We start from the raw sequence: 13,440 nt of genomic DNA on the forward strand, positions 1-13,440 counted from the left end.
CCCAAGTGGAGCAATACAGATGGGGCCTGTGACATGGTCTGAATTCCATTCTTACGAGGAAACTAACCTCCCAAGGTGTTCTAGACTCCATCGAATTGATCGTTATCAACTTTTGACCAAATTGTACAGGGTTGCTGCACTAAATCATCGAGCCTGGTGTCTGTTGGGTGTTAAAGTGAGTGGTTTCTGTGTTGATGCGCATTGGTCCTGAACTCAGAGGGGCTTGGGCCATAAAAAAGGGTCAGAGGAACAGAGGGGAGGAAGAGAGGGTCAGAGAGAGAGAGAGAGAAACAGGGAGACATGGGGAGAGTCTGTACAAGGTTAAATCTCAGAATCACTCAGAAAAGTCTCTCCTCCAGTTGCTGCCTGACATCTATTAAGCAACTACATGTGCATGCAAAGTTTCATGAGTTTTTGAAACATGGGTGATGTTTGTTCCTGGAAAAAAAGCAGAGAGGAATAAATTTTCTTTGTTTGTGAGACAAAGCAAGAGAACCAATATATTTAAAATGAAATATAAATCAAATGGTTGTATAAAGTGGACATTAGAACAGCCCTTCCCACTCCCAAGAGTGCCATGATGATCGTAATGCTGAGATTAATCCTAATAATGACAGCTTCTGCCATTATTGTCATCCATTGCAAAGGAGGTTCAGACATGGAAATGGACTGGATTGACTTCATTATGTCTGGTACAAACCCCACAGTTAGAAGGACATTTTCAGAGATTGTTTTAGACACAGACACAGTCACAGTCCTAGCTTAGCATCTGGTTTTTTTTGGGGGGTTTTTTTGCATAGGAAGCTTGAATTCTCATAAAGTTTTCTGAAATGTTGTTTTTTATTCTCACTTCAGATTACTTTTTGAGGGCTTTCTCTGACACTCTGGCTCCAGTGTTAACTAAAGATGTCCATTTGACTCCATCACCTCTCTGACAGTACCGGGCTACAGTTTGTTAGGACATATGATCAGAATCGACCTCCTCAAGGATTACTGTTGATCAGAGACATTAATGAATATCTCAGAGATCAAAGTAATGTGTGTTACACTAGGCTGTCCCTCTGGTCAGACAAGGCCTCAGCCAGCCTTACAGAGCAGGGATGTAATCTCAGCATGAGGGGTACATGTAAATTTGAGAGTGACAGAATCGTTTACGGGCTCAGTGGTCCTGCAGTTACTGTTTCATTTTGGCTTTCTTTCAGGGGATTTTTAATTGCATCAGCCTGGGTGAAGACATATTCTCAAAACTAATGGGGAGCACTTTTTTCCCTCTCGAGACCCATTGGTTTGAGTAATGATCCAGATTGTGGCACCATTTGGTAGCCATGTGAGGAAAGCCACATCGCGGTGGTCACCCAGTCCTGTAGGTTCTCCCTCTACAACATCAGGAAGATGCGCCCCTTCCCCACACAACAAGCTACCCAACTCTTGGTCCAAACACTCATCATCTCCCGGCTTGACTACTGCAACGCCTTACTAGCTGGTTTACCAACCTGCGCTATCAGGCCGCTTCAGCTAGTACAGAATACTGCTGCACGCCTGGGATTCGACCTCCCAAAACACTCTCATGTCACTCTGCTACTTACTACACTCCACCGGCTTCCGGTAGCAGCCCCGCATCCAGTTCAAGACACTGGTGCTGGCTTATCAGGCCACAAAAGGCTCCGCCCCATCCTACCTTCAATCTCCGATAACTCCTTACACCCCAGCCAGAGGTCTCCACTCAACCACCTCTGGTCAGTTGGTGGTCCCCTCATTTCGGGATCCTGGCAGCCGTTCCTCTCTTCTCTGCCTTTGTTCCATGGTGGAATCTCTTGCCATCTTAATCATATTAATGTTCGAGACACCTTTTCAGGACCCACTGCTTCACTTCTCTTTCTGTGTTGTGGTATTTAAAAAAAAATACATGTACTAACCTTGTCCCTATGTCGCAGATTTTGTTTATTGTGGCAGAATTTACAGGGGTTTGATACTGAGATTAATTCATTTGCATGCTTATCGTGATCTTTTGCTTATGGGGTAATTTAACCTGATTGATGCACTTATTGTAAGTCGCTTTGGATAAAAGCATCTGCTAAATGCCAAGTTGTAAATTGTAACCAAACTGTTCTGTACAAGCCAGCTCAAAAAAAGAAAGCTTATTGCATCCTCAAGACAAACTGTATCAGTGGCTGACATACCACATGCAATTAGTTCTTCTCTCTTTCACTCAATATCCCTCCCATTTATTTGTTCTTACTGTATCCTTCCCTTTGCCTCCTAAATAAAGTGAAAAAAAAAGTTGAGAGAAAAGTTTGCATATTTTCTTTCTCTTAGTTAGAATGTCCATTTAGTCTTGTGTGTCTCTCCCTTTCATATCATTCAGTCAGGTGAAGTGAGCAATGGTGGTACATGGTTTCCATGACATGTGTAATGTCAGTCAGTCATCTCTCCGCTGTATTAAGAGGTGTCATCTGGTGTAATATGTCAGAGGGAAATTCCACAGTCCTCTATTAACTCCTCTTTTAACCTGTAACTACACAGACAACAGACTACAAGGCTCAACTCCTGAGGCTCATCTTCTGTGGCTAACACATCCACCCGAGAAGGCCAGCTGGCCACATCAGCCACAGTTGATGACAGGGGCAGGGTTTAAAGAGTGAATACTGGGACAGAATGCAGCTCTGCATCACTAAACAGTGCCACACAAAAACCAATCAACTCACTGAGTAATCACTTCATCCCTTTTTTGTTCTTAACGTCTTATTCTCCAACCATTTCTCACGAATAATACCAAACACCATTCTTCATTCATTGAGTCTTTCTAACTTTGAAACGAGAGAACATTGCTTCTGCCTCTATTTGAAATAACCCAAAGTTTTTGATCAAACTACGCAACTTAGATAACTGTTCATATGTACTTTTCTTCATTACATTTTTATTCTTTTTTACTCAGGCAAATGTGTTAGTATAATATAAGTAAGAGAAAAGACAACAGACAAAGTGCTACTTAGCAAAAACAGAACTTTAATCTCTCCTTGATGCATGTGTCTATTTACATGTAATAAATCTGCAAAATAGGAGAGAGCGCAGTATTTACATAATGAAGGTTTAACAGCCAACCTGTCACAGTTTATTCAAGTCTGAAACTTTTAAAAACGTATCAGAATTCATAAACTACTAAAATTCTTTAGTTTGTCTTCTCTTAAATCCACATGCTCATCCTTTTTCCTATGCTCTGTTAAATAACTGTTAAAAAGGACAGAATTTCAGTCTGAGGAAAGGGAAAACAAAAGATAGTTATACTGGGGTAGATGATGGAAACTAAAGAGAGGAAGCTGGGGCAGTGACCTGATAGCTGACTGAGCATGATGTAGTGGTGGCTTATAGGTAATGATGGACTCAGTACCAGTCAGTGGATGAAAGGGAAAAGCTGACAAGGCACTGTGTGCAGAGTGACAGCTCTATAAAAAACCACATCCTACTCATCATGCCTCAGTTCTACTGTACCAGAGGGGAAACAGGGCTTGTCCAATAACACACAGACCAGCAACATTTTACACAATTAGAGTAAAACACAGGCAGGAAAAATAAATAAATAAATAAATTTTTAAAAAACGGAGAAAATGTTTAAATGTCCAATTCAGTGCTTAGATACTAAAAATTTTACTTTTCTGAAATAGTTCTTAAGATTTCTCCGTTATACTTATTCCACCAAAAACATCAACAACAATAAAAACAAAAACAACCGCTACTAAAAACAAAGAGAGGAAAAAACACAGCACAGGAACCCAGATAACATCAGAGAAAAACACATGGCCTGAGATGTTTGAGAATTCAATATGTGGTTTAACAATCATGGTCGTCAGGATTCGGGCCCAACAGCAAGGCCTCCCAGGTGAACCAGAGTGGACTTGAGAGGGGACATATAGTGTAATGGGTGAGAACACAGTCCTGCTCGTGTGTATGGCCCTTTTGACACACAGAAATGCAGCAAACATGACAAGAGTTTTGATCTTATGATACTGTCTGAGAGATGGTGGATGGAGATGGGTGAGAAAAGGACACCCTCTCATACATAAAAATTATCCTGGGATGCAGGGAGTTCTGGGAAATGAGGGACTTTTTCATGGGACAGTTTTCCCCTACAGCCCAAATTCACCTTCATGTCCAGTTGACAACTTTCTGCTGTTACTCAAAACAATAAAATCATTTTTATGATCATTATTTAAAAAAAAAAAAAAATGGTTCATGATCTTGGTCAGCTTATGCCATGGAACTAAAGTTTTGACTATTTTCTGTAACTGTAACGTCCATGGGCAAGGGAGGGAGAGTGCCGAGGGTGCTGTAGCACCCCCTATCGACAAGGGGTGGAATACACAGTGTGTAAATAGTTGGCTCTTTCACCGTAACTAATGGGCTATCCGAACATTTGTTTTAAACTTTGAACAGCATATGATAAGGTGCCTGTCAGAAAATATATGGAAAAAAAAGATTAAAATGTGTGAATTAATTCATGTCAAGTCAAAGTGTAAGGGACGGGGTCAGCTAAACTTGGGGAGAGATTTGGCAGTGGCAGGAGCTAATCAATGGTGCAGAAAAGAATACTGGATTTTTTTCACTTCTAAAAGCCCAAAAGCAACCAGAATAGAAACAGAACAAGAGGACTCGGTGTCCAGTAGCTGTAGTGTCTGCTATACCTGGTCAATTTTCCTCCACCATACCAAGCTCTTTCACTGCTGGAGCAGATCAAGAGCAAGAGTGTTACCCTTCGCTAATGAAAGAGATAGGAGCTAAACATAGGGGGTGAGTGTAACGGTAGCCAGCTGGTACAGTGCTGTGCAGTGGCCTAACCCTGACTCCCCAACATCTTAAGATGCTTTAGCCTCCTTGCTAGCGCGCCTGACTCCCATGCCTAAGGTTGCCTGATCAAGTCCAGTGTGGGATTGTGTTTGTCTGTTGAAAACAATGTGGGTAACATTGGTGCTGTGACCCGGATGGGAGTGAGGTTTAGGAGGGGTGAGCGTAACTGTAGCCAGTGAGTACAGAACTGTGCAGTAAGTAAACCTCACTCCCCAGCACTTTAAGAGGCATGCTAGCAACCAAGGCTAATTCCTTTGGGTTTAAGCCTCTTTGCTAGCATGTCTACCTCCCATCCTGAAGCTTGCGTGTTCAAGTCCAGTGCGGGACTGTGTTTGTGCATCAGAACAATGTAAGTTACATATGTACAGTGCTGTCATTTGATTAAGGTGGTCAGATTGTCAACAGGAAGTCAAAGTAACTTGTAACATGTGTTGAAGGAAAGTGTGTAAGCGCGTGCACATACACAGTAATGTGCACATATACTTATACTGTGCAGCACCCAGTATGTGCAGCGAAAATATGTTCTCGCGCGCATGTTAACACCCAAACCACGGCTTTTAGATGTTCTCCCACATGTAAAACGTAGGATTCAAGAAAAGTAATCTGGTTGCAGAGTGGGACCAGGGATGATTTCTCATTGTATCTGAAAAGAGACAGGACAGATTTGAGCTGGGAAACTATAGGATTAAAATATTTCAAATACAGCTTTATTCAAACCATTAGTTGGATAACCCTCATTGTAGGATGAGACGAAAAAGACAGGGGAAGTTACGATTATGTGTCTCAACAGTCCCAGAAAAAGATATGTCATATGATGCCCTTGATTTCTGAGGATGCCTTTCAGGAATATTGGACAGCATCCCGGATATTTCCAGTAAGGAGAGATTGTCATTCCCAAAGGGGAATATTTTGTTCGGAGCTTTGGAGACCTGCTCCCAACTGCTTAGGAGGAAGTTATCTATATTCTCTAAAAATGACCATAAATATAAATAAAAAAGTAAAAACAAAAAACGATTTTCTTCATAGTACCCTGCTGCCTTGCTTAACCCTGAAGTTCAGTTGCCTTGATTTGACAAGTGAAAAGAAAAACTTTGAGTCTACAGTTTGTGTGACTGGCCTCTGCTCTCGTCATATTCAGAAAGCTTTCAACTACATTCCACACTTCCTTGTCTTAAAAGTCTCCTTTTCTCCTTTAATCTTTGAGGAGATGGTAGAAGGGAAGTAGCTTTTACTGTTTGAACAAATCTTACACAAGGGAAACTGGTGCAACACATGAAAAGGAGTTGATGCAACACAAATCTGTACAAAGCCATCTGATTTAAGAGAAATACAGCAAAATCCTTCAAAACTAAAACATAAGAGCAGAGTACAATATACTTGTTTTGAAACATACTCGATGTTTACATTTTCAAATCATGACAGCACAACAGGAAAAAAACAAAGATTCATGCAGTTGATGTGTGTGGTACCTCTTACTTAAAAAGGAGACTGAATAAAAGGGAGAAGAGAGAGATGTCGGGAAAATTCCCAAACAGTAAAACTCATCTTTTTTTTTCCTCCCAACTCCAATGCTAATCCCATTTTGGCTCAGGAATATCAGAGAGGGCTCTCAGGCTTCTTCCACAGCATAGTTCAAATCTGCTCATAATGACGGATTAGGAAAATTTTACAGGGCACATGATGTTAGGTCAGTGCGAGAAGTGAGGAATGACATTAGCCTTTTTGGTGTACACACACCAAGACAAGGCAATGGAGCCACATTCAAAACTTAATCCTAGCTTAATCCTATCAAAACCATGTCCAACTCCACGGAACTGGATACAGTGATTGTTCCAAACACATGAAAACAGTCGCAATGCAGGGAAAAGAGTAAAGGGCAAGAATGAATGGAATGGAAAGGAAAATTACTGCATAAAATTTATATTTGCTACATTTCACATGCTTCAAAACATATTAAAACATTCAGTACCAGAGCTGCAGTCGGATCACAGGAATAGATTTCTTGAGAAATAATGTACATTGTGTGAAACCTTGTGGCTCTTACCCCAGGGGTTGGGCACAGGGAGAATGGGTACAGGGAAAATGGGGACAGCAGTGTAGCTGTGAGGGCATGGAAGCGGAGTTCTACGTCACATGCATTGCTGCTTTGGTACCAACAGCTTTAAGGGAAAAAAATAAAAAAAAACAAACAAACAAAAAAAACATAACATCACTAAAAAATGTATAAACAAATAAAATATTCTGATTCTCTTTACTTCTGAACCAGTAAACCTTGCTCTGGGTCTGTGTTCTCTCCAGAAAGACAAGATCTATACGATTCTACCACCACATCGTTCCATTTTTTCTTTTTCTTTTTTTTTTGCAGCAAGTTTTTTTTTTTTTACTCTCAACTCATGAGTCATTAGGCAAGTCAAAGTTTAAATTAAAGCACATTTTATCAATACAAAGTGTTTTTGCACTAAACAACATTCAAATATTCAAATAAAACATGGCACAGGACAAGTTTTCTTCAATCTTTTTTCATACTTTCAGTCTGTTTCACATATCAAATTCATGTTTTAACTGTCTTCTATGTTACAATGGAAACTTTTTCATTTCATTTCTTTTCTATAAAAATGCAGTTTTTTTATATAGCTATACATATATATTTATATAATTTTTCAGATGTTCTAGTTCCTGTAAATTGTGCAAATTCAGCAGTAACACAAATGGCAGGAGACTGGAGAGAGTGGGAAGTTCAACAACAACAAAAGAAAAATTGGTAGGAAATTAAGCGCCAAAAGTGACAATAACTTTAGACTCTGAGTCCTGATGTTTAGTCCAGTCAGACGATGGAAACCCTGCCTTTAAACATCCCAGAAGGATTTTTTTTTCTTTTGTCTGAATGTCGTGACAACACTCTCTCTTAAAGAGCCACAGATCAGCACAGACAGAGGAGCTCCATGGCGGTGATGTGTGGGTTGAAGGGGTTTTGGTGTGGAGAGCAGTGCCCACCCTGAGTTCTGTGCTGTCTCCAGTGTTCTGGTTCTGTCCTCATGGTCCTCTAGTTTTGTGTCTGGGCAAGTCAGGATGATGGGGGTCAGGGGAACGGAAGGACCCAGCTGGATCTGACCTCAGCTAGTCAAGGCCATGGTGTCAATGACTTGTTCCAGTTTGCTGCGGAGTCTCTGTCGGCGAGCCTGTTCGTCCTTTTGTAGCGCAGACAGGATCTGCAGCACAGAGAGAAGTCACATCAGAGTTAAGTTAGAGATGAAAAGGTGCAAGGAAAGTCCAGTGCTATCCGTCCATCAAATAGTAATGATTCTCTGTCAGTCATGTTCAGGGGCATCAGGCCCACCATTGGACAACCAAAAAGCTGCTGTTAGTCACCCGTAGTGACTGAGGCTGGCTGAGGCTGTAGTCGGAGAGGCCAGAGTGGTATGGATTGTGGTGCAGGTCTTGTCAACCCATTTAATATATTCACCAGAGTGTTGACACAAAGCACGTACATTAAGACACGTGCAAATGCAAATGCAAAGTTACAAACACAAGCACAAATGGAGGCAAACAAAAACCCAGAATATTAACTATTTTTCACAATTTTGGATAACACAATAGACAATTCTCCAATGAGGCCCTGCCACACAGGCCTTAACAATATCATTAGCTTTTATTTACATATAGTTAGGAATCTCAGCTGCAACATTTCATGGTGCTTCTGCTTTTTTTCCCTTTCATCTTTTCATGGTCATCATTATGTTTTCTCCGCTAAAACTGAACAGGGCAAGAAAAAATCACAGAGCTATGAACCCTGGCAGGAGTAATCATACACCGGACTTAATTCTCAAGCTATAGAACTCATTTAGATCATCCAAACGGTTGTGCTATAGAGCAAAGACAAAAACACCATGTTTTTGGCTCCTGTCCCTCAGTCATGCTGTGAAGGCTATGTTTCTTTCCTGCAGATTCCTTGGCTTCAGATTGTTTCTGTTTTTGCTTTCCCTGTGGTAAAAACGTTTTGGTTTCTGTGTTTCATTTTTTATTTTCATCTCTCTTCTCCAGCCCAGAGCAGTATGTTCTGGAATGATAAAACCTGTCGGTGTCTGTGCCAGCATTAGGGGACTAGTTAGACGACACCCATAAGCAAAGTGTGTGCATGTGTGCGTGTGTGAATGCATGCGTGTTTGTGTGTGTATGTTTTCCTTAGTGGGAGGAGAACAATTTTCACGTCCCTGACTGGTTGCGTATTGGCCAAGCCTTCGGAAGAATCATTATGTAGACATACAAAGTTTCTGACATCCTGATCCCACCTCATCTTTGTACTTGGTGATGTAGGAGTAGATCTCATGAAGAGCACTCATGCTGTTGAACTGACTGAGGTGGAGTCGGGACTGCTCAGCCAGGTAGGCGCTCATGTCCTGGTCACTGATGGCAGGCATGCGGGAGATGTCAGAGTAGTATCTGTGAGGCAGGGAGATATTAAATGGGTGAACAAATAACTGTCTGATCATTCATCCCAGCTTTCTGCCTTAGAGCCTTGTCTATGCAAAAGTTTACGTTTAATTTATGATGTGTCCTAAAGTTGCATAACATTACACATATGACATCTCATAAACAAACGGGTTGTGTTTACAATGTGTTTTAATTTCCTTCATCATTGATGATATGAGTATGATTGGTGATTCAGTTCTTTGGTATCATTTGTAAACTTCACCCAACGTCGTTATCCTTATAAGTAACAAGCAGTGTGTGGTGAATTTGTAGCATTTGACCAGATTTGCAGGTAAACATTAGGAAGTAAAACCTATGTCCCAATTGGTTCCTCAAGACAACTTGTCTTGTGGAAACAGCTGGGACATAGACCCTCCCGCCTTCCCTCCACACACACACACACACACACACACACACACACACCCCTCATGGTGAACCATCATGGAAGATTTAGGAAATTATAAGAAAATGGTATAAGCTACAGCTCACCTCTCCACCCAGCTCTTGTAGTTGGGGATATCTTTAGCATAGAGAAGCTTGTTGGAGGGCGAGTCTTTCCCCAGTTTGTGCTCTGATGTGGAGCAGGAGTCCATGAATGTCTGAGCCACCACTGAAAGACAGGCGTCTGTGATACTGTTCTTGTGTATGTCAAACACAAACTGGGGGTTCTTGATGACGTTTACCCAGAACCTCAAAGGTAAGCTGCGGGAAATAAGAGGAGACTGGTTAATGCATATATGCTGCGTTACCCAGAAACTCAGCAGTGAGCTGGGCAAGAGAAGGAGGTGCTGTGTTGGTAGCAGATGGACCATACAACGCACAGAAAAACAAATGTGGAAACTCATATTACAAAGATCTCTGTCATATACAAATATGAAAACACACATTTGGTAAATAAAGTCATTGACCATGACCAAGACTCAAGGCAGACTCAAAACAGACCAGCATTTGGAGGTGTTCCGATGTGAGATTGGGTGAGTGCTCCAATCCAGACATTAGACTGGAAAAATACTGTGTATGTAAGTCTGCACTGTCCCATAATGCAGAAATCCAAAGCTAGCCAGAGTTTTAAATCTTTCACAGAGAGCAAGTTTCTATTTGTCTCCAGAATACTGCAGCCATCAGATCATGAGTAACACTGTCGCTGGCGCATTTCTGACTTGGACTCCTGAATATTCTCAAAAAGTGCAGTGACTTTGTACGCACCAGTTGCTCTTCCATGTATGTCTGACGTCAGAATCCGTTATCTGGTGCTTGTCAGCCTGCTCGTCCAGGAAATCAAACATATACTTAATGGCCAGCGGCAGAGCACTGCCCCGATGAGCGGTGCTGAATATCGTCTCAAACAGATCATCCACAAACTTCTGTAAGGTTCCCTGAGGAGGAAGAAAATGGAAGAGGAGTCAGACTTGATCATTGAGATCCTCCTTAAGGTCCCAAAAATGTGAAATATCTCAAATTTAAAAGAAGTTGTTCCTGCTTTTCATTTTTCTTGTTTCCATTTGGGATCTTTGCTAATGGACTGCACTGCATAATAATGGGCAGAGTGTTGCCTTTTTAAATACTATGCTGGACCACGCTGCTTCTGTAGTTCTGTAACAATCCTGTTGTAAACATGCATTAAATAGTTGTTGTTTCTCATGTGGACCTGTGCAGTCCAAATGGCACATCATTACATTGGTGTAGATCAAACTGAGGGGAGGATGCCATGGACAAAATTGTCCTTGGCCCTAATGTAAGTTCTACAGCCAACTTACCAAACCTCTTCTGTAATCATCACCATTACAGGCAGCAGAGTGTCATGGTTCCTATGCTGGACACGTGGAGTCATGCTCATACTGTTGACAACACCTTGTGTGGAACTGAGTGGGATACTGAGGTGTGTGTGTGTATGTGTGTGTGCATATGAGTCGAATGGGATACCGAGATGTGTGTGTGTGTGTGTGTGTGTGTGTGTGCCTGTGCTGCTGTTCAGACAGACACACTCCATAAGGTTCTCACATCAGCCAAGCACTCCTCTGTCAGCATGTACTGCAAAGCACTCCATCCACAACAAATTACCTGTCTCCCTCAACCCCCATCCGCAACCCCAGCATTACATTTATCTATCTTTTCTATTATAAATTGAAATTGACCACCCCAGAGGCGTGTAAACACCTCTCATCTCATTTCCATTTTTTCCTCCTTCCCTAATAATTATGTGGTAAAACAATCAGTTTATAGGCTGCCCAGGGTTACAGATTTAAGGGAGCTGAGGGACAATTGTCTCTGGATATCAGAAGAATGCAATATACCAAACACAAAATGTTAAAGAGACAGCCACACATATAAAGGAGCATTCTCATAACAGAACACTCTCCACAACCAGTCCTTCACAAGGCTTCACAGAAAACAAGTCAAATCTGTCTATTCAAACAAGACACAAGCCCAAAACAACATTAAACACGACAATGTGTTTTTGCCATGTAGTAATACACAGCCTGAACAATGTCAGCTGATGTAAAAGTCCTGTGTGGTATATGGTCTTTTGTAAGGTAGCCGTACAGTCTAAATTAGAGTGCATGTATTCACTCACCTTGGTAGCCAGCAGGCGGGTCAGGTAGATTTCTGACACCATCTTGCTGCCTCTGTCACCCTCACGCTGGTCCGAGTGGTCATGGTTCTTGACCAGGTGCCAGAGTTTGGTGCCACTCTCCAGGTCTGGAGTGATCATGGGGGTCCTGGAGCGGAGACTGTCTGGACTACTGGCTGTCCGCAGCATACTCTCTGACACCACGGCAGGATGGAAGAATCATTTCACTTTAACACACACAGCTACACATACACATCCATACACACTCATCTACACAAACAAACACACACGCTCACACACATAAAGACACACACTTGCACATCTACACACACACACACACACACATACACACTTGCACATCTACACACACACACACATACACACCTACACACACACACATCTACACACAGCCACTCATACACATACACACAGCCACTCATACACACACACCTATACACACTCACACGGACACCCACACACAAACCTACACACACACAAACACAGCCAGACATACACATCTACGCACACTCACAGAGTGGTTTTGATCTGTTCATGTCTGTGGTGTTGTAAATAAATAATGAAAGATGGACTTGCCTGCAAGGTTTTGGTTTCTGAATGGCTCACAGGTTTTGGCTGAACATTTGGTTTTACACCTCATTGTTATTATGGTTCTAACTCAAACCTGTAGCCATTCAGAGTTTTTCTCTTTTTTTAGGCTTATTTAATCCAAAAAGGTCTGGGTATGTATGGTTGGATGCATGAACATTACAGAGTAAAAAAAGCATGTTTGCCATGTGTGTAAATAGCACTCTGTACAGCTGTTCACAAAAAGCTATGTGCGCCCGCAGAGAAAAAGGCTATGTGTGCCCGCAGAGAAAAAGGCTATATGCACTCGCAGAGAAAAACTAATTTGCATGTTTTTTTTTTTTTTGTTTGTTTTTTATAATCTGGAACAATTAGTTTTACAAATCATTTACACTGCTCCGGAACAAAACCTCACCACACTGGGACCATACAAAGACTTTTCACAAAACACTTACAAAAGGAGAGAAAGAAAAGAAAGATAATCAATAATCAAAAGGAGAGAAAGAAATGAAAGATAATCAATAATCAAAAGGAGAGAAAGAAATGAAAGAAGGAGAAAAAGAAAAGAAAGATAATCAATAATCAAAAGGAGAGAAAGAGAGGAAAGAAGGAGAGAAAGAAATGAAAGATAATCAATAATCAAAAGGAGAGAAAGAAAGGAAAGAAGGAGAGGAAGAAAAGAAAGATGATCAATAATCAAAAGGAGAGAAAGAGAGGAAAGTTGGAGAGAGAGAAAGAAAGGAAAGATAATCGATAATCAAGCCTGAAAGAAGGGGTGAGGAGAGGTACCTCTCTCATTCATAAAATTATTGATTCAGAACAGAACATAGGGAAACAGCATTGAGAATGGCCATAGCCAGAGGAACCAGATTTACAGCTTATTTTCATCTCAAAGACTTTTATTTCTCTTCCTCTTTAGCCTGCTGGCTCTTGGTTGGCTCCCTCTTTTTTATATCGTGTAACTAATCACC

General features: G+C 41.4%; 1 protein-coding gene across 1 annotated transcript in view; it reads right to left on the reverse strand.

Moving 5' to 3' along the window:
- Positions 1-7,955: 7,955 nt before the first annotated feature.
- plxna1a (plexin A1a) overlaps positions 7,956-13,440 on the reverse strand; it is a 173,685-nt gene continuing 168,200 nt past the window's right edge. Inside the window, exons 27-31 of the mRNA XM_030767657.1 lie at positions 11,888-12,078; positions 10,519-10,688; positions 9,802-10,014; positions 9,132-9,282; positions 7,956-8,051 (exon numbers count right to left, since the gene is read on the reverse strand). Coding sequence (XP_030623517.1) covers positions 7,956-8,051; positions 9,132-9,282; positions 9,802-10,014; positions 10,519-10,688; positions 11,888-12,078 — 821 coding nt within the window. The remainder of the gene's footprint in view (positions 8,052-9,131; positions 9,283-9,801; positions 10,015-10,518; positions 10,689-11,887; positions 12,079-13,440) is intronic.

Source organism: Chanos chanos, chromosome 3 (assembly GCF_902362185.1).
Source record: "Chanos chanos chromosome 3, fChaCha1.1, whole genome shotgun sequence".
In the NCBI taxonomy this organism is placed as follows: domain Eukaryota; kingdom Metazoa; phylum Chordata; class Actinopteri; order Gonorynchiformes; family Chanidae; genus Chanos; species Chanos chanos.